Source organism: Rhinatrema bivittatum, chromosome 7 (assembly GCF_901001135.1).
Source record: "Rhinatrema bivittatum chromosome 7, aRhiBiv1.1, whole genome shotgun sequence".
NCBI classification, from domain to species: domain Eukaryota; kingdom Metazoa; phylum Chordata; class Amphibia; order Gymnophiona; family Rhinatrematidae; genus Rhinatrema; species Rhinatrema bivittatum.
Window position 1 is genome coordinate 119,306,265 of NC_042621.1, and position 21,480 is coordinate 119,327,744.

Here is a 21,480-nt window from a genome sequence, read left to right on the forward strand (position 1 = left end):
CTGGAAACTTTGACAGAAGTTTTCCATAATTGGGCTCCATCCTGTGATGTCACCCATATGTGAGGACTAACATCCTGCTGTCCTGTGAGAACACCTGTTACAGGTAAGCAACATGTGCTTTATCTGGTGTTCAATGTTTTCATGAGGACTTAGATCAAATTAGTGTCACACGCTGATCCTTGCAGGAATATGATTAATGTTATCCTTGGGCAGTGCAGGCTGCTTTCCTGTTGGAGGGGATATTTCCCATTTCTTAAGCTTAGGGGCAGTCTTGGAGATTTTTTTATGAATATTCTTCCAAGGAGCTTGGCTTTTACTTCTTTGGAGTTCAAATGGCAGCCCTCAAGCTATTGGAGTCATATTCAAGGTAGTCCACCATCTTCTCATCCAGATGTGTTTCGATTCTAGAGGGCCATTAGGAATAGTTACCACTGGAGGCCAGTTCCACCTTGGGAGCTGTTTCATTTTTTCATCCTCGATGGAACTGCAGTTCTTTTCTCTACGGGTACTGTTTCTAGTCTAAAGGAGTGTTAGGAATAGTTACCTCTGGAAACTGATTCCACCTTGGGACCCAACCTTCGTTTTGTCCTTTGTGGGACTCCAGTTTGCTCCTCTAGGGATTATTGTTTTTCTAATGTCTGTTTGACTCGGAGAATAGCAAAGTAGCTACCAAGTTTGTGGAAGGAGCCTTGTGCTTGTTTGCATTGGAAGGATCCATTTTTGTACAATGTTCTTTCTGCCAGCGATAGTGTCATAGCTTTTTTATATTGTGCAGTCCTTGCCTCCATTTAGCAAATGGGTGGATTCTAAGGGCTACACCTTTATCTTGCCCTTTCAATCAATCAAAGTCATCTGAAGATGTCTTGTGATTTTTTGGTGCCTTACGTGAGCTTATTATCCTGTTGGTCCTATGATGCACCACTTACTGGTGAGGTGGCTTCTGGATCCATGGTGATATGCTGGATCCAGTAGTACTTACCACATCTTATACGGATTCATGCATTCCCTTGCCAAATCATGTATGGACTCATTCTGTGAAGCTGCAGGTGGTTCTGAAGCAGTATTGTGATTGGATCCACCTTGCAGATCTGTAGAGCAGCGCACAGTTCGTTTTGCATACTTTACTCTTCCCATTATTATCTGGTTGTCAGAGTTTAAGAGGAGGCTTCCTGCACCTCAACAGTATTGTGAGATCCAGGGGCAGCATCTCGCCCTATAAGGGAGTAGCTTGGATACATCCCACTGGTCTGACTGGATGGAGAGGAAGGTGAAATTACTACTTACCTGATAATTTCCTTTCCTCCAAGATAGTCCAACCAGGAAAGGTCCCATCCCTATGCTACGGGTGCCCTTGAGGTGTTTGGTATCTTTGTCATTTTACTTTACTCTCCGTATTACAAGAGGTGTTTTTGCAGACAGGTAAGAGAAGTTGGGAGGCACAGTGGGGGTCTCTGCTGCGCTGCGGGAGTGTGTTTGTTTTTGTCAATTGCTTGCTTCCTGATTATTGTGGAAGTCCACTAGTTTAAAAAAAAAAAGTTAAAAGTCCTTATAATAATAATAAATACTGGTTGACTGGTTGATTGCTAATGCTGTCCACAGTTAGCTTGTTACAGGAATTCTGGCAGGCTGGTGTCAGAAGGAAGGTATATAAGGAATAACATCAGCGAGCCTTTGGATTTCTTCTTCATCTGCTGGTTGGCGTACATAACCCATTGGTCTGGTGTGGTCTGACTGTCTTAGAGGAAAGGAAATGATCAGGTAAATAGTAATTTCACCTTATATGGCATTTGGTTTTATTCTGGTATTTTTCATTTTTAGAATATTATTGGGCACATAGTTTGGAATGGATGCCCTGCAGAATAAGGGCAAGCTCAGCAGGGCCATGGGCAATCTACCAAGGCTTTAAATGAGACCAGACAGGATGGGAGAGTTGCATTTCTCTATTCTAGTTCCAGAATTGAAAACTCTCTTCACCTGCCTACCTAAGCCTAACTTTATGGGGGTAATTTTATAACATCCCATGTAAGTTAGCTGGCAAATATGTGCATAAGTTACACTAATTTTGAAAGAGAAAGTGTGCACATAATTTCCTTTTGAAAATTATCCCATTGAAACTGCATACAATTTCACCTGCTGGAAATGACTCCACCAATTTTCTGAGGAAATCAACGCACATACTTTGGAAAATCCTAAAGTATGCAAATAAGAGTAATCCCCTCCCCACCTGGCCACGGTAAAGCCTTGACACACACTCCAAGTAAACTCACAAGTGAACAATACATCTACATGTAATTTTATCTGCACATTGGGTGGGCAATTTCGTAAAAGACCATTCTGCACATAAACCACTGTTTTAGCTGTGGAAATACCTTTGATAATTACCATCCCTATTCACAGTATCATGCTTTTGACTGGTACTTTTATGTGTCATTGTACCCAAATGATTAACCACTTATATCTCCCATCTTCTTCAGCTTCTCATTACTGGTACAGAGCAGTTCAATCAGAAGCCAAAGAAAGGGGTGCAGTTCCTGCAGGAAAAGAACCTGCTGGCAACCCCCATGGACAACAATGAAGTGGCTCAGTGGCTGCGAGAAAACCCCCGTCTAGATAAGAAGATGATTGGCGAGTTTGTGAGTGACCGTAAGAACATGGATCTGCTGGAGAGTTTTGTTGGGTGAGTGTTTCTTTCATTTCTAGTGCTTACTGCTTTCACCACTACTGTGGTGAGACATAACAGTTGATGAGGCAGAATGTTAGGCAGGGCCATCAGAAGGGGCTGGTGAGGTGGATGACCAGGATGCCATTGTGCGTCATCAGGAGGTAGAGAGCCAGTACTTCATGCCACTGATCTAGTAGCAATATCTTTCCAGATCTTACACTGTTGCAGCAATGCAGCTGCACCATCCAAGGGAGCACTGCCCTCCTGTTTCCTGCTCTGCTCCCTAGACTGCCAGGGTGCTTCTTAGCCCAGTGACTCGGCTGATCCAGAGGTTTTATTTTTAGACATCCCATTTTCTTTCTTCTTCTGAAATATGTTTGCTTCATGTTATTTAGGGCATCCTGCTACCCAAGAACTGGAAAATAATCTTTCTTTGATATAAAATCATTCAATGCTGTTCATTTTCCAGAAAGGGTTGTCCCTCACATAAGTCAGTTATATCAAAAAGGTACACAATGGGTTAAAAAAAAAAATCCACCTGCCTGATCCCCACACCACCACCCAGTGAAACACATGTTGGCCATTGCGGCCAGTCTCCAAAGTATTCAAAAAAATGTAGGAGCCTATAGCCCCAAAAGCCTCTCTTCCCCCCTCCCCTCAAATGTGGGCTGCCATCACGTGCATAGGCCTTGTTTTGCAGTGCAAGTTTTTGTTGTGCGTTTTCCCACGATAAAAAATCATGCCACAAGACCACCGTGGTATTTTATTGGGGAGGGGAAAAATATCACATGAACACCCCCCCCCCAAACAATATTTGATTCTTACCACAATAAAATATCACAGCTTAGTTAATGACTCCTGAGTTTGTACCTGATGTAATGGAGGGTGAAGTGACTTGCACAAGAATCAGCAGCAGGATTTGAACCTTGGTTTTCTTGGTTTTTGTAGCCTACTGCAACTCGGCCTTCCTTTTGCATACTTATTCAAAGCAGTATTGTCTCAACCTTTGAGCCACAGAAGAGGCTTCCTTTGGTTCAACAGTTTTGAGAGTGGGCTTGGCAGTGTCCCTCTCTTGCATTGGACTAAGGATGGATGAAAAGGAAGGAGAAATTTGTTTCCTATTCTTACTCAGATCAGTCCAAACAAGTGGTCTTATGCATACCTACCAGCAGATGAAGGCAGAGAACAAAAACTTTGAGGCACTAACCTAGCGTGCCACCTGCAGTCCCTCATTATTTCTCTGACTCTAGCAGATGGTAGAGGTGCAAACCTGCAGACTGTTTGTTAAAAAAAAAAAAAAAAAAAAAATTAGTACAGATAAGGGAAAAGAAGATCTGGAGCTCCCAGAGGAGTTAGGTACCTTCGTGGGCCATCCCTCTTATTGAGCAGGGAGAACAGGGGGTTGGATATCCGCAGCCAGACTCGACCCTGGATTCCAGGGGGAGGGAAAGCCAGGGGTCCTGGTTCCCTCACTCCCCCTGAGGGCCTTCCACCGAAGCCGGCCTGTGGAAGCGTCCTGGAACCCCAGAAGTAGGAGAGTATCCTTTTCTTTCCCTTTCTGTCCTTCCTTGAGGGGCTGGGGAGGCTGGGTGCCTTTCAGGGACATCTGTGCAGCAATCTTTTCCCTTGCTTGTAGCTCTGTCAGCTCAGCGTTGTGGGGAAGCGAGGCTTGCATAGCTTGTGTTCTCCGTTCAGTACCCAGAGCCCAGACAGTGGCGCGGCTGTGGTGGCTTTATTTTTTCTCCTTCTCAGTTTATTTTTAGCCGTGTGCGCCATGCCAACTCCTGCTGAGCGCAGGAAATCCTGTCAGGCCTGCGGGGGGGAGGCACTATCACCTCATCGCGGCCCTTCTCTGCCCAAACTGTGTCTCTGGAAGTGATGGAGCCTCGACAAAGACTCCCAGGGGCAGACACTGCACTTGGGCAGCATGCCCTGTGCAGGAGGCCCTGGTGGCAGGGGGGGTGGGGCGCACAGAGCCAGTGGCCATTTTAGCGCCACATGACAAAAACCCTTCCTTGGATGAGAATGGCAGGGATTCTTCTCCCCTGCTTTCTCCTGTAGTTCAGGGATCAGATGAGGGTGGAGATGTGCCAACGAGTGCAGGAAAGGACTTGGAGACTGCGGAGCGGGTGACCCATGGTGGATTTTCTGCAGATTTCATTTTGCTGATGCACAGGGCGTATCTCACCAGGCAGTAGCTGGCGACTAAGCGGTCAGCCTCTCAGCCAGTCCGGGTTGGCCTTAAGAGGCCTCGGGCTGAGGTGCCTCTGCAAAAGGGGGCATTTTGCGCCTGTTGGGTCTCAAGCGTTCCGACGAGGATTCCAAGAATGCTGATCTGACAGGCAATGATCCACAGGAGCTGCAAGTGAACCAGGGTGCTGGTCAGGGCACGGATCCAAGGGTTCGGTCACTGAGGGATCTGGATACGGACGAGGCCCCTTTGACGGAAGGGGATAATTCTAGGGTGATTAGGTTGTTTTTGCAAGGTTGAATTGCAACCGCTTATCCCTCAAGTTCTGGAGGAATTGGGGATTAAGATGATGCAGGAGTACTTCGACACGGAGGGGGTGAACCCTGTGTTGGAGAGTCTGCGTGGACCACCAAGGGCATTCCCCTTGGCGAAGCAGGTGAAGAAGTTGATTGACCAGGAGTGGGATTCCCCAGAAGCCAGTTTGAAGGTGGCCAGGGCTATGGCCAGGTTGTACCCCCTGCTTGAGAGCAGCTTGGAAATGTGGAAGCTGCCGAAGGTGGATGCGGTGGTATCGGCGGTGACTAAGATACTACCTTTCCTGTAGAAGGGTTGGCGGCTTTGAAGGATGTCAAGGATCAGAAGCGATCCTGTTGAAGAGGCTATTTGAGGTTTCGACTCTGAGCCTGAGGACTACAGTCTGCACCAGCTGTGGTGTGTGCAGAAGGCGCAGGATACCAATGGGAGGTACCCCTGCGGCTGCTGACCAGGATGCTTGCCTGGAAGCGGGTGTGACTTATGTGGCAGATGCCCTCTTTGATTTGCTTCACACTTCGGCTAGGATATAGTGTTCGCTTTGGTCATTTAAAGGACAGTTATTGTTTGGTGAGGACCTGGAGAAGCTGATGAATCATCTGGCAGACTCTAAGGGGAGTAGGTTGCCCGAGAATAAAAAGGGCACTAAAAAGGTCGTTCTATCTCACTCTTGCTTCCGTGAGATAAGGAGATTTCATTCCAGCAGAAGTCCGTCCAGTTGTTCACAGAAGCAGGGTTCAGGATGGCAGCAGTGCTTTCAGGGGACCTGCAGACCAGACAGGGTTCTGGACAGGGGTCCGGAGGTGCCAAGCCCACTCAATGAAGACAGGCTGGTCCATTTCTCCCTCATGGCTGTTGGAGGAAGTTTGTCCCGTCTTTACAAGGAGTGGACCAGAATTACCTCGGATCAGTGGGTGCTGGATGTAATAAGAGATGGCTATGCATTAGAATTTTCTCTACCCGTCATGGAAGCCTTCGTAGTGTCCCGTTGGGCTTCGCCCGCCAAGCCAAGTGGTGGTGCGGGACACTGCTACACCTGCAGTGATTGAAGCCATTCTCTCAGTTCTTCTCCAGGAGCATGGTCAGGGAAGGTATTCTGTGTACTTCGTGGTTCCCAAGAAGGAGGACTCATTTCGGCCCATTCTGGATCTGCAAAGGATCAATGCAACATTGTGTGTCCCACAATTTCAGATGGAGATGTTGCGAATAGTGATTGAGGCGGCACGCAAGGGGGGAGTTCTTGGCCTCTCTTGATCTGACAGAGGCATATCTCCACATTCCCATCAGGGTGGGTCATTAGAGATTTCTGCAATTCACTGTGCTAGGAGAGCATTTTCAATTTCAAGCCTTGCTCTTCAGATTGGCTATGGCACCGAGAACATTCACAAAGGTAATGGTGGTAGCGACGGTGGCCCTCAGAATAAAGGGGATACTGGTTCATCCTTATCTCGATGATTGGCTTTTCGGGCAATGTCGGAAGTGGAATGCTTCGCCTCCATTCAGCAAGTGACTGAGCACCTGGAGTCCCAAGGCTGGGTGATAAACTGGGCAAAGAGTCAGCTGGTCTCATCTCAGTCCTTGGACTATCTGGGTGCGAGATTCAGCACCCTGGTGGGCAAGGTGTTCCTCACCCTGAAAAGGATTCTCAAGTTGCAGTCACAAGTAGTTCGTCTGAGAGACCTGCTGGTCCCCAAGGTCTGGGATATTTGCAGGTCCTAGGATCCATGGCTTCTACACTAGATCTGGTGCCATGGGCTTTTGCGCACAGGCGTCCTTTACAGAAAGCTCTCTTATCCCATTGGAATCCAATGTCAGAGGAGTTTCAAGTGCCGTTGCCGCTACAGGAGGAGGCCAGGTCCAGTCTTTCGTGGTGGCTGTCACGATTCAGTTCGGAGAAGGGAGGGATCTGGAGGTTCCGGACTGGGTGGTAGTGACCACGGATGCCAGTCTCAGCAGTTGGGGAGTGGTGTATCAAGGATCGGTGACCCAAGGGCAGTGGTTTCTGGTGGAAGTGTCCTGGTCGAACAACCGTCTGAAAACAAGGGTGGTGTGGAGGGGCTGCTGTTCTTTCTCCCTCGGATTCAGGGCCGGGGTAGTATGAGTGTTCTCGGACAATGCAACGACTGTGGCCTATATCAATGAGCAGGGCGGAACGAAGAGTCATTTGGTGGCTCAGGAGGTTCACAAGCTCTTTGCCTGAGCAGAGCTTCATCTAGCGGCTCTTGCAGCGTCTCACGTAGCAGGCGTGGACAATGTGCAGGGGGACTATCTTAGCAGGCAACAACTGGACCAAGGAGAATGAGAGGTGTCGGCGGAGGCCTTTGCGCTCCTTCTGCGCAGGTGGGGCAAACTCCAGTTTGATCTCATGGCACCAAGGAAGAATGCCAAGACAACCAAGTTTTTCAGCCACCAGAGGGATTTCAGCTCTGAAGGGATAGATGCCCTTGTCATCCGTGGCCAGTGAGGCTACTGCTATATGTCTTTACTCCATGGCTGCTTGTAGGTCGGGTACTACGTTGCATTGAGCAGCATAAGGGACGAGAGATCCTGGTAGTCCCGGAGTGGCCACGATGTTCATGGTGTGCAAATCTGATGCAGCTGGCGGTGGATGGGCCCATTCACTTAAGCCATCTGAGAGGTCTGCTGCATCAGACAGACACTCATCTTGTCAGAACAGGTGGATCGCTTCTGTCTAGTGGCTTGGCTTTTGAAAGGCGATGTTTCCGCTTGAAGGGATATTCTGAGCCAGTGATTTCTACTCTGCTTCAGGCTAGGAGATCCTCCACTTCTTTGTGTATATCAGAGTTTGGAGACTGTCTGAGGCCTGGCATGGGGTCCATGACACTGATCCCTTCAGGCAAATGTGGACCATGTTTTGGGCTTTTTGCAGGCGGGGCTGTCAAAAGGTTTGGCCTATAATTCTCTCAGAGTCCAGGTTGTAGCCTTAGGTTGTTTTAGAGGAAGGTTGCAGGGAAGACTTTTAGCTTCATATCAGGATGATATGTGTGTTTTGAAAGGAGCAAAGCATTTGTGCTCTCCAGTTGAGAGACTTTGTCCATCCTGGAATCTGAATTTGGTTCTGCAAGTCTTGTGTGACCCTCCTTTCAAGCCTTTACGCAGAACTTCTTTGAAGGCTCTTACGCTAAAGGCGGTTTTTCTAGTGGTGATTTGCTCGGCGAGACAGATTTCTGCGCTCCAAGTCTTATCGTGCAGGGATCCCTTTTTGTGGATATCTGATGATGGGATCTCGGTGTGGGTGGTTCCTTCCTTTTTGCCCAAGGGTGGTGTCTGCTTTTCTTCTTAGCCAGACCAGGGAGTTACCTGGGTTTTCACATTTAGTGCCCGATACTCCCCATGCAAGGGAGCTTCATCTTTTGGATGTGCGTCTGTTCTCCTAAGATATCTCAAGGTGACTAATGAATTTTGGACCTTGGACCACCTTTTTGTGCTATTCAGTGGACCAAGGAAGGGTGGCAGGGTGACTAAGAGTATGATTTCTCATTGGTTGAAGGAGGTGACTGTTTTGGCCTGTATTTGTAAAGGTCGGCCGATCCCTGAGGGTTTGCGAGCGCATTCCACTAGGGCTCAGGCAGCCTCCTGGGAAGAGTGTCAGTTGGTGTTGCCGCAGGAGATCGTCTAGTAGTGATGTTTATTGAAATTGTGCAGAGAACCACATTACCATTTGGATGTCAGGGCCCCAGAGGAGGGCGCCTTTGGGGAAAATGTGCTGCATGCAGGTCTTTCGAGATTCCACCCAGTGTATAGGGGCTTGGGTACATTCCACTTGTCTGGACTGATCTGGATATGAACAGGAAAGGAAAATTGGTTCTTACCTGCTAATTTTCATTCCTGGAATGCCTGATGATGATTTCCTTTCCATAAGTCCAGCCAGACCAGTCTAGGACCCTCCCTGTTCTGCCAAGTGTGTTTTCCTGATTCATTTTCAGAATAACTGCCTGTGTGTGCTAGTCTGCAAGCTGCATGTTAAGGTAATAAACTGTGTCAAGGAATGCAGGTTATGTCTGTTCTGTTTCTTGTTTGTTTCTCCCTTAGAAGCCCTCTGGATTTTGCTTGGGGAAGAGGGAAAGATTAGTATAGTAAAAATATTTCTTAACTTGTTACATAGAATACTGGCAGGCGGGGGTCAGCACAGGAGCCTATAAAAGGTCATGTTAGCAAACTTTCTGGTTTGTGGAAAAGAAATTGTCATCTGGCAAGAACTAATTTCTCCATCATACCTCTCTACCCATCCCATTCCTCCCCTGTCTCTCCTCTCCTCTAAGGTATACATATAAATGTGAAGAGAGGGTCTAAGCTAGCATTGTAATTATTTAACATACTACAGTGTTCTGTGAGGGCAAGATGTGTCAAAAAAATGATTTAAAAAAAAAAAATAAAGATTCATTAATTAAGTGGTTAAGTACCTAGTGTTGTTGGTAATAATCAATTATAATATGGAATAAAGTCTTATGGTTTAATATAATTTCTATGACGCTGTATAGAGAAGTAACATTCCATTGACTGACAGAATAGCCATTACACATGCTGACTAAATGAAATAAGGCTTGATGCTTGCAGGGGGACCAGAATGATTGGGTGGATGCTTTCTGAAATGGGTATTTATAGTCAGGTGGCATTAATCGTAGTTCATCCGTGGACATAATTGGACCCCAATGGTGCTTACCAACAGGGGCAGTATTTCTGATTTTGTAGTGGATGATCATCTGGGAACCAGTGACCATCGGATTAGGGCGCAGGAGATGAAGGTTCATTCTAAGGTGAGAGTCCTAGACTTCAGGAAAACTAACTTTCTTAAAATGGGGAAGTTCCTCAAGGAGTCGTTAGCTGTATGGAAAAAATCTAGGGGACATAGAAGGGCAGTGGGCAAAACTAAAAGGAGATATATCATAAGGACAACTAATCTTTATTAGGAATATAAATAAAGGGAAGCAGAAAAAGAGCCCGTTATGGTTTCCTAAAGAAGTAGCTGAAAAGGGGACAAAAGGTTAGCATTCATAAACTACAAGAGATCGCAGTGTGGAAATGAGCAGCTATTCGCACAGGCCTGGAGACAAATTAGTCTGATTCCAGCCTCTCTTAAAACAGAATATCTTTATTACAGCTTCACACATACACAACAGTAGACTGTCTTTCCTTCAGAACAGTGTTCTCTTTTCACTTACAGTTCATTACTGCATCCCTCAATTCTCACAGTTCAGCTTCGTCTCAGCTCAGTGTTTGGACAGTGTTACATTACAGGATCTGCCTTCTTCCTAGAGACCCGAGCCTGGTCTGCTTATCCCCATCTGGATCCCAGCTCTTATCCCCCAGTCTCTGGTTATGCCCTCTGAGCCCCACCTGCTCCTCAGGAATCTGCCCATGGAGCATACTCTCCTTAAGGAATTTAAGGTGGACCAGATATCTAGCCTGGTCCTGCACAGGTAAATATGGGCACTGCCTCACATACCCCTCCCCTCAGCTTTGGCCCGTCAGGCCAAGCATCCCTACTCCCTCCTGGTTGCCATCCAGGAGAGTCCAAGACATCCCATTCCCCTTCCTCTGGCTTCCCACCAGCTATGCTTGGGAACGGGGTCCTAATGATATACTAATCCCCATCTCTTAAGGTTACTCTCAACAGCGTCCCACCTCCACCCAGTGTGCATTTCGTGCAATACACATCCTCAGTCTTTTAACTGAGTCCTTTGCTGGCTCCGGGTTTGAATTCCACCCCGATGGAGCTTTATGGACCGACTGGGGGACCACAAGTGCTGGTTCTTCTATAAGGCTTTATTTATTTAAGACTTTTCTTTACCAACATTCATCAGAGACATCATGCTGGTTTACAATGCAAAAACAGGGGGAAATAGAGAAAATCAGTTACAAAATATTATGGATCCGCAAAATGGGAGAAGAGAGTGTGCAAAGGATAGCGAGATAGTGCTAGATGCATAGAGAGGCAGGGATACATGTACATATAGGAGATCATAAATAACTAAAAAAAAGACAGCATTTTACAGTAGCAGTAGAGTTATGACTGTATAATCAATATAGGGGAGGAGGAATAGCCTAGTGGTTAGAGCAGTGGACTATGAACCAGGAGACCAGGGTTCGAGTCCTGCTGTCGCTCCTTGTGACCTTGGGCAAGTCACTTTACCCTCCACTTTACCCTCTGGGGATAGAGAAATACCTACAGTACCTGAATGTAAACCAATCTGATATCTCAATTGAGATTGAATGTCGGGATATAAAAATAATAAATAAGTTAAATATAACAATATAATAGTAGATTGTGTCAAAGTCTAAATTGGCATAGGGCGAGGCAGGTGAAAGGGTTAGATAGGGTGTTCAACACCTTATGTGTAGATAGGTTGTAAGGGGCAGGAAACATCCAGGGTGTGCAGGTGAGGTTATGTAGAGATGATCCAATGGACTTTAAGTTAGGGGTAGGCTTCTTTGAATAACCATGTTTTAAGTTTTTGGGTTTTTTTTATTTCTGTGTGCATTGCTCCAGTCTGAGTTCTGGAGGCATGGAGTTCCAGGTATAGGGACCAGCAATGGATATGGCCCACTCTTTGGATTTGAGGTGCAACAGTTTCGGAGAGGGAGTGTGAAGGGTACCTTTATATAATGATCTGGTCAGTCTATTGGATGTGTGGAAGTGTATCGTATCTTTCAACCAGTGCATATTCTGGTTGTGGAGTGTTTTATGTATGATGATGAGTGTTTTATAGGTTATGCGGTGGTGGATGGGGAGCCAATGCAGATCTTTGAGGATCGGGGTGATATGGTTGAATTTGCGTGAGTTGGTGAGTATTCTGGCATGGCATTCTAAAGGAGTTGAAGGGGTTTAATCGTGGCTTTGGGTAGACCAAGTAGTAGGGAATTGCAATAATCTATTTTGGACAGGATGGTGGCTTGTAGAACTGTTCGGAAGTCAGTAAAATGGAGTAGAGGTCTGAGTTTTTTTACAGTGTTGAGTTTAAAGTAACAGTCTTTCATGGTCGATGGTGACGCCTAAATCTCGTGCATGTTGTGAAAAAGAGCTTCACCCACGTCTTGGTATCTGGTATCTCTGATGTAGAGCCCCTTCTTGGCTCCTCTGCAGCCTCACTTGCTGGGGGTCTCCACAGCGCCACCTTCTGGGCTCTCCGCAGTCCCATCCTCTGGGATCTCCACAGCGCTACCCTTGGACTCTCCATGGTGTCTCTCGCTTGCCTTTCTGTACCTTTTCTAAATCTGGATTTCTTATTGGAGTTATCTACAGACTCCTGGTAGTGTTTGGGCATCCTACAGGGTCTTTAACAGGACCTCCGGAAGCATCGACTTCTCAATACTGCCCCCTCCTGGGCAGCCTGTGTGTCTCCCTTCCCAAGGCTCTCTTTGACCTTTCTCTCAAGGTTCTTCACAGCCCTCTTCTCATGGGAACAGTTTGTGGACCTGTAGTGCCAATCTCAGACTGTTGCCATGACTCAGTCAGCTCGCTGGACCCCTATGCCAGCCACTCATCCAGTTCCTCCATGAGCTGTTTGTACTCCTTGTCCAGCAGTCTATGCATTCACTCTCTTGCCTGGCCTGGACTATTGGGAGTTGGTTCCCTCGCTCGATTACCCTGGCTAGCCTTTCTAGCTGCCAAACTTTGAGCATCAGGTCCTCCTCCTGACCTGGCTCTTGATACTGGGGAACTCCCACTACTACACAGAAATACAAGCTGTTCTTTCCTTCCAACTCTTTCACCGCTTTTGCTTCACTGGTTGCTGCAATACTGCTCCATTCCAGGTTTTCCTGTGGCTGCACACCTCAAACTGTACAATAGCTTTCTTGCTGGAAGAGGGCCCCGCCCTGTTTCCATTCGCTGCACTCACAGCCCACCCTGGCAGCTTTTCCAGGGCCACACCCTGTTCAACACAGCCCTGCTGCACCAGTGTTCTTTCCTCATCTATTTTCAAGGCAGAAAAAAAGTGAAAAAATAAAAAAGCCTACATAATCAGCAATAACTGAATCACTTTTAATCCCTATCTACCTCCAACTGGGCTTCTCCTGTTAGCCAGTACAAACCTACCACTTCCTGGCAGTCCCTGCAACCAAGTCTGCTCAGTTTCCGCTCTACCTGAAACTTTTAAACTTTGGGGTTTTTTTCTTCAGTGCAGCTTCTGAGCAACACCCTTTCACAAGCTACCATGCTTTGTGCACCCCTGTGCTCTGTACTTTGTTTTAAAGCCACAAGCCCCCTATGTTTGTACTATATTTAGAACCACAGGTCCTCTTCATAACTCTTTCTGTACTCCAGACACTTTCTTGGAAGCTGTGGGGGGGGGGGGGGGGGGGGGGGGGGGGGGGGGGGTTCTGTGCAAAGCTTTAGAAAAAATCCCATGCATGACACCATATGTGGGAACGAGAAGTGATTTCCACAGGCCTGGAGACAAACTAATCTGATTCCAGCCTTCCTTAAAACATTATAGTTTTATTACAGCTTTTCACAAGTACAATAATAGATTGTCTTCCCTTCAGAACAGTGTACCCTCTTTATTTACAATTCAGTACCTCTTCCCTTAATACTCACAGTTCAGCTTCAGCTCAGTGTTTTGACAGTGTTACATTACACGAGCTGCCTTCCTCCTGGAGATCTAGGCCTGGTCTGCTTTATCCCCACTTGGATCCCAGCTCTTATTCCCCAGTCTCTGGTTACACCCTCTGAGCCCTGCTGTGTAGGATCCCACCCATAGAGCATACTGTCATTAAGGAATTTAAGGTGGATCAGGTGTCTAGCCTGGTCCTGCAAGGTAAATAGGAGAACACTAGGGACACTGCCTCACATGCAGAAAGAGGAAGACAAGTGACAATATCTGGGAAAATTAAGAGAAGCTGGGAAAGTAGTCAGGAATAATGAAAATTCAACTTGAAGGAAAAATAGCAAATACTGTAAAACAGCTTTTTTTTTTTTTTTAAAGATATATTAGTGATAGAATGCAATGCAAAAGTTGCATTGTGAGACTCAAAGATTAAGGGGAGGAATATGTAGAGGTTGATGATGGTAAAATTGCTTAACAAATATTGGTTGGTGTTTACTGTGGAAGGGCCTAGAGCAAGACCACATAAAACAAACCAAAATAAGATTGAAAGTGAGGTAAACCTCAATTGATTTAAGAACAGTGTGTTCATGAGAAGCTAATTAAATTTAAAGCAGATAAGGCGATGGGGCCGGATGGGATACATCTGAGGATACCAAGGGAACTTAAAGATGTCCTGGCAGCTCTCCTAGCTGACCTTTTCAATGCTTCTTTAGAGTCTGGAATTGTTCTGGAGGACTGGAAAAGGGCAGATGTTCCTGTTCATAAAAGTGGAAGTAAGGGGGAGGTTGGGAACTTAGTCTGAGATCTGTGGTGAGCAAACTAATGGAATTGCTGCTAAAACAGAGAATAGTGCAATTTTTGGAATACAATGGATTGCAAGATCTGAGGCAGCATGGATTTACCAGAATTTTGTCAGATGAATCTGATAAATGTCTTCGATTGAGTGACCAGAGAGTTGGATCAAGGAAGAGCGCTAGACAATAGTATATTTGTATTTTAGCAAGGCCTTTGACACAGTTCTGCACAGAAGACTTATAAATAAATTGTGCGCCCTTGGTATGGATCCTAGAGTGAATGACTGGGTTAGAAACCAGCTGAGAGACGACAAAGGATAGTGGTAAATGGAGTTTTCTCTGAGGAGGGGGTTGTTACTAGCGGTGTGCCTCACGGCTCGGTCCTTGGACTGGTTCTTTTCAACATTCTTATGAGCAATATAATGGAAGGCTTGTTCGGAAAGATTTGTCGTTTTCCGATGGTACTAAAATCTGTAACAGGGTAGACAGGAAGAAGTGGGAAAACATGAGGAGGGATCTAGCAAAGCTCAAGGATTGGTCTAAAGTCTAGCAGCTAAGATTTAATGCCAAAAAATGCAAGGTAATGCATTTAGGATGCAAAAACCCAAGAAAAGGTTTACAGTATTAGAGATGGAATTCTTCTAAGGACAAAGGAAGATCTGGATCTGGGAGTAATTGGCGACCTTAAGATCATCAGATACAAACAGGTGGATAAAGCGATGGTAAAAGCTAGAAAAATGCATGGCTGCAGAGGGAGAGGAATGGTCAGCAGAAAAAGGGAGGTGATCTTGCCCCCTGTATAGGTCCCTGGTGAGACCTTACTTAGAATACTGTGTACAATTCTGGAAACCACACCTTCAAAAGGATATAAACAGGATGGAGTCTGTCCAGAGGGTGGCTACTGAAAAGGTTACTGGTCTTCATTCTAAAGCATATGGGGACAGACTTACAGTTCTAAACATGTATACCCTAAAGCAAAGTTTCCCAAACCTGTCCTGGGGTACCCCCAGGTTTTCAGGATGTCCAAACTGAATATGTATGAGATAAAATTTGCATGCTATAGAGGCATAATATGCTAATCTATCTCATGCATATTCATTGTGAATATCCTGAAAACCCATCTGAATGGCGGTCCTCCAGGACAGGTTTAGGAACCACTGCCCTAGAGGAAAGATGAGATAGGGGAGATATGATAGAGATATTCAAATATCTCAAAGGTTTCCATGCATAGGAGGTTTGCCTCTTTCAACTGAAAGGAGGCTCTAGAACGAGGGATTACGGGATAAGGGTGAAGGGGACAGATTCAGGAGTAATCTTAGGAAATATTTCTTTACAAAGAGGGTGGTGGATGCATGGAATAGCCTCCCAGTAGAGGTGGTGGAGACAAAAACAGTATCTGAATTTTAAAAAGCATGGGATAAATACAAGGGATCTCTAAGGAAGTGATGGGCCCATATGGTCTTTTTCTGCTGTCATGTTTCTCTGTTTCTAAATGTGAGAGTTCACATTTCTCCTCTTCTTGTACTTTTTTTCTCAATTATTTCTTTTTCTTTATAGGACTTTCCAGTTCCAAGGCTTGAGAATTGATGAAGCTTTACGACTTTACCTGGAAGCATTCCGGTTACCAGGTGAAGCACCTGTGATTCATCGGCTGCTGGAGGCCTTCACTGAGCACTGGCGGGTGTGTATAATCTTGACAGAATGGCCTAACAGTACATCCACCAGCGTCATGTCCCCTGGGGGGCAATAACCTTGTTGCTATGACATTACTCTTACACTTAGCCCCTGGTTTTCTGTAGCAGATTTTTTAAGATTCTTCAGCAAGGGGTAGCAAAATCTAAGGAAGGGTTTTCAAAATTCTGAGGCAATTATGTATGAAATTTCCATAATTTTATATTGCCACTACTCTGACTCTCTCTCTCTCTCTCTCTCTCTCTCTCTCTATATATATATATATATTTATATATAAAAAGTCAAGGTTTTATTGAAAACATTTACATTTTTAAACAATATTTAAACTGTTACAAATATAAAACTCATTTACAAAAGTTAGCTATTCATCAATCCCAACATAAGTTGCAAACCTAACTGTGTACTATCACATAGTGCAGCCATTCTTTTTATATTTCCTGAGAAGGTCCTTGCCTTTTTGTATATATAAGCTTATGTGTGCTGAAGCTATGTTCAGCATCAAGCAAAATTTGCATTGCAGCATAATTTTGTATTGTTTTTATTGCTGTTGTCTCTGATAGGTAATTCTAAGTAAGAAAGACATTATTACGGAATTCCCTTAAAGTTTACTCTCTCTATCTTAGAATTCCATGTCACATAAAGTTAACACATCAGTACTCCTTAGAGATGCCGCATTTATGGAGCTCAGTTAGTTATTTATGAGATCAGAGCCACTCAATAACTCAGTCAGAGAGATATTCTTAAAGAAGAACAGAATTTTTATTTTACATGAGGAAAGTATTTAATTGATCAAGTGATGTTATAGATACAGGAAAATAAAAGATGTAAGATGGTTCTTACCAAATACGAGTTAAATAAGTCAGAGTCTTAGACATGCCATACTCTGGATAGAACAGCAGCTCCAAGCATCATATATCCTTTCTCTTGCTGACCTTTATGGCTTATACTAATTCTGTGTCAAAATAAGTCAAGTTAAACTATCTCATAATCATCTGGCCTCGTATTCTAATTACTAAACAATTATATATATGTCAGATTACATGTCCAGGAAAATTTAGCTATTAAATTCTTTGATCTTTACATCAGATGTGCTTTGTCAAGACACCTTTGTGCCTTTATCTTGCTTCATCAATCTATCTAATTGACAGAAGAGCACCTGAGTACAGATAAGAAATGTCAAAGTACCATACGAGCATCTAAAACTCCTAGTGATTAAATGTTAAATACTCTTTGAAATAGGCATATGTCTAAACTAATTGCAGCAGGTTAAGACATCATCGATCTAGAGTTCGGTGTTAATTAAGACACAAGCTCTGGGAACTTTGCCAAGCTAGAATACATCAATAATGAAGGTCATTCATGTTTCAAAGTGTAATTCATAATTCTCAGTTTGATTCAGGGCAGCAGCAGCACCACCAAGTATAGCAGTGGAAGGGAGTGGACAGTGGAGTGCCTCAGGGATCTGTATTGGGACCCTTACTTTTCAATATATTTATAAATGATCTGGAAAGAAATACGAGTGAGATAATCAAATTTACAGATGACACAAAATTGTTCAGAGTAGTTAAATCACAAGCAGATTGTGATAAATTGCAGGAAGACCTTGTGTGACTGGAAAATTGGGCATCCAAATGGCAGATGAAATTTAATGTGGATAAGTGCAAGGTGATGCATATAGGGAAAAATAACCCATGCTATAATTACACAATGTTGGGTTCCATATTAGGTGCTACAGCCCAAGAAAGAGATCTAGGCGTCATAGTGGATAACACATTGAAATCGTCGGTTCAGTGTGCTGCGGCAGTCAAAAAAGCAAACAGAATGTTGGGAATTATTAGAAAGGGAATGGTGAATAAAACGGAAAATGTCATAATGCCTCTGTATCGCACCTTGAATACTGTGTACAATTCTGGTCGCCGCATCTCAAAAAAGATATAATTGTGATGGAGAAGGTACAGAGAAGGGCTACCAAAATGATAAGGGGAATGGAACAACTCCCCTATGAGGAAAGACTAAAGAGGTTAGGACTTTTTAGCTTGGAGAAGAGATGACTGAGGGAGGGGATATGATAGAGGTGTTTAAAATCATGAGAGGTCTAGACCGGGTAGATGTGAACCGGTTATTTACTCTTTCGGATAGTAGAAAGACTAGGGGGCACTCCATGAAGTTAGCATGGGGCACATTTAAAACTAATCGTAGAAAGTTCTTTTTTACTCAACGCACAATTAAACTCTGGAATTTGTTGCCAGAGGATGTGGTTAGTGCAGTTAGTATAGCTGTGTTTAAAAAAGGATTGGATAAGTTCTTGGAGGAGAAGTCCATTACCTGCTATTAAGTTCACCGGAATAGACTTAGTTTTTGGGTACTTGCCAGGTTCTTGTGGCCTGGATTGGCCACTGTTGGAAGCAGGATGCTGGGCTTGATGGACCCTTGGTCTGACCCAGTATGGCATTTTCTTATGTTCTTATGTTCTTAGTGAGAGCAGATAATTCTATATCTTCATCAAATGTTGGCAGCAGCAATATGAATGCTGGGTCTGGACAGAGATCTGTTTCACCAGCTTGTGCCTGAATGAAAGCGAACAGCTTGCTGGTAACATCAATTGGCTATTAGTCAGTGAGCATATAGCTCTATCTTGTATGCTAAGGCAGAATAACCTTGAAGCAGCCCTGCAGATACTATTGTGCTTTGTTTAGGTAATTCAGAAACAGAGCAGGGGATTTTAGAAATTTGTTGAATATGCAGATATCTCATTTATGAGATAACAGACTAATTATGCAGCCACGGGAGCCTAAGGGCTCTGCTCATACACAGGCCAATGCAGAAAGGTGCTTTCACCTGAATGCACAGGTTTATTTGCTCTTGAACGCACATTTAATGAGGGTAAACCTTACTGCTGTTGCAGCAAGGAGTTTTACACTCACAAAATGAGATTAAAAAATGTATGGTCAGCTTGGCACCCTCACATGGAAATTCCTTGCAAATGAGGGCATTAAGCAATCCCTCCCAGTGCAGAGAGGTGCACTGGCTGAGTGCTCATTTTCTTAATGCTAGAAACTCCTGGTCAGAGGTGGAGTAAAGTTTCTAACACTGGATCCGCCAAAGGCGCTTGCCCCTACCCATGAGGACAAGCGGCAGAGGCTCGACAGTGCATTTATTTAAGTCTAACTGTGGCCAGGTAGCCAGCTAGGAGCACAACAAAAGATAAGCTTCTATATGCTTTTTCCCATTCAGCCCCTCTCCTCCCGAGTTAAAATGTAGCCAGCCTATGTTGACCGCACATTTTAACCCCTGATGCATTGCCATAATATTAGCTTACTGCATTGGGAGTCAAATTTAACCTAATTGTGAAAACTGCACTGAAATTCAGTATACAGGCTCTTAATGCATAGGTTATTGCATAGGGCAGATAGACTGATAAGGGACACGTGACTTAATTCAATAAAGTAAATATTTTCTGTCTCTTCCTGTACTGATTTTTCAGAAGGCCAACGGTACTCCTTTTGCACACAGTGATGCCTGCTTTGCCTTGGCCTATGCAGTCATTATGCTGAATACAGACCAACACAACCACAATGTCCGGAAACAGAATGTGCCAATGACCTTGGAGGTAAGGGTTGGATGATATTTTCTGCTATACTTTGGTATGATCTTAACAAATAACATATTTTACTTTAAGGAGGTTGTTATGTAAAATACTTTATTTAAACAAAAAAGAAAAAAAAAACTGTAACAGGAAGTTCCATTCGTACCCCAGATCAGTCCAGACAAGTGGGTTTATGCATCCCTACCAGCAGATGGAGACAGAGAACAAAACTTTGAGGCATTGCTACATAACCAAGGGTGCCACCTGCAGTCCCTCAGTATTTCTCTTTCTCCAGCAGATGGTAGAGATGCAAGTCTGGAGTTTAAAAAAAAAATATATATATATAAGGAAAATTCAGCTTTCCCGAGGCGTTATGTTCCTTCGTGGGCCATCCCTTGGATAGAGCAGGGGGTTGGAGATCCCTAGTTTGGCTCAGCCCTTGTCTTCAGGATGGGGTGAAAGCCAGGCATCCTGGTTCCCTCACCCCTTCTGGGTCCCTGGCACGCTCAGCCTCCTTCTGAAGCAGGGAAGTATTTAAGTTCTTTTCTTCCCTTCCCTAGCCCTGTGTGTTTTTTTTTTCTTATGTTAAGTTTCATTGAAAAAAAAAAAAAAGGAGCTGTTCACAGGAAGAAGAGGAGCAGGGCTGAGACAGTTTGAGCAGCTGGTTTTGTTCTCTGCCAGGAGGCAGGTAAGGGTGCGGGTGGAGGACGAATTTGTTCCTCGGTTGGGTCCAGTTGCTGCTTTTGCACCAGACAGCGCTGTTTTCTCCTCACGTCGGCAGGTGCTATTTTTAGTCCTGATGGCGCCAGCATGCTGCCTTCCATGCAGCACGGCAAACTTTGTCATGGTTGCAGTTCTCATCGAGCAGTCCTTGATTCGACCGCATTTTGTAGCGAATGTGTCTCTGGAGGAGCTGGAACCTCCGCAGGAATTCTGGGGACTGGCAGGAGCATGAGGTCAGCTGGGCCAGCTCCAGAGGCCCTGGGGGGGAGGGAGGGGTCTGAGGAGCCGGCAGTCATTTTGTCTACACATGCTGGGAGCCAGGCTGCTGTTTCAGAGCTTTGGGGCTCCCTTCCCAAGCTGTTTTCGTAGATGAAGGACAATGCTGGTGGCAGGGTAGGGAAACAGGCACAGGGGGACACAAACCCGGACCCTTCTTCTTCAGATCCGGAAGCTTTTTCACCGGATTTTGTCCTTTTGCTCCATAAGGCCTATTTGGCCAGGAAGGGAGCAGAGACCAAAAGGACTTTACCCAGTAAATCCCGGGTGGCCAAGAAGCCTAGGCAGGCGGAGTCCAGAAGGGATCCTGCGATTCTTGGGTCTCAAGAGGTCCGCGGTGGAAGAAGACGTGTCAGATGTGACGGATAATCTGGATCAGATACCAGGAAGGGCTGGTGGATCCGGGCAGGAACCCTGTTAGGTTGATGGATTTGATGCAGGATCCTGACCAAGATCTTGTTACTGCGTTGGGGATCCAATGTAGGACCCGGACGAGATTCCAATCGCGAACAGTGACAATCCTTGGGTGGTCCACCTGTTCTGCAGGGATGAGTTGGGCCTGCTTATTCCCCAGGTTCTAGAAGAGCTGGGGATTAAGGTTACTCAGGAGGATTCGGATAATGAGGGGGTAAACCCAGTACTGGAGGGATTATGGGGGCCCCCTAAAGCTTTTC

General features: G+C 45.1%; 1 protein-coding gene across 5 annotated transcripts in view; it reads left to right on the plus strand.

The window, feature by feature from the left end:
- Window positions 1-21,480, plus strand: part of GBF1 (golgi brefeldin A resistant guanine nucleotide exchange factor 1) — a 739,811-nt gene that overhangs the window by 481,316 nt on the left and 237,015 nt on the right. For all 5 annotated transcript variants that reach the window (XM_029609015.1, XM_029609018.1, XM_029609019.1 and 2 more), the window contains 3 exons: window positions 2,475-2,677; window positions 16,087-16,210; window positions 19,706-19,831. In XM_029609015.1, the coding sequence (XP_029464875.1) occupies window positions 2,475-2,677; window positions 16,087-16,210; window positions 19,706-19,831 (453 nt within the window). The remainder of the gene's footprint in view (window positions 1-2,474; window positions 2,678-16,086; window positions 16,211-19,705; window positions 19,832-21,480) is intronic.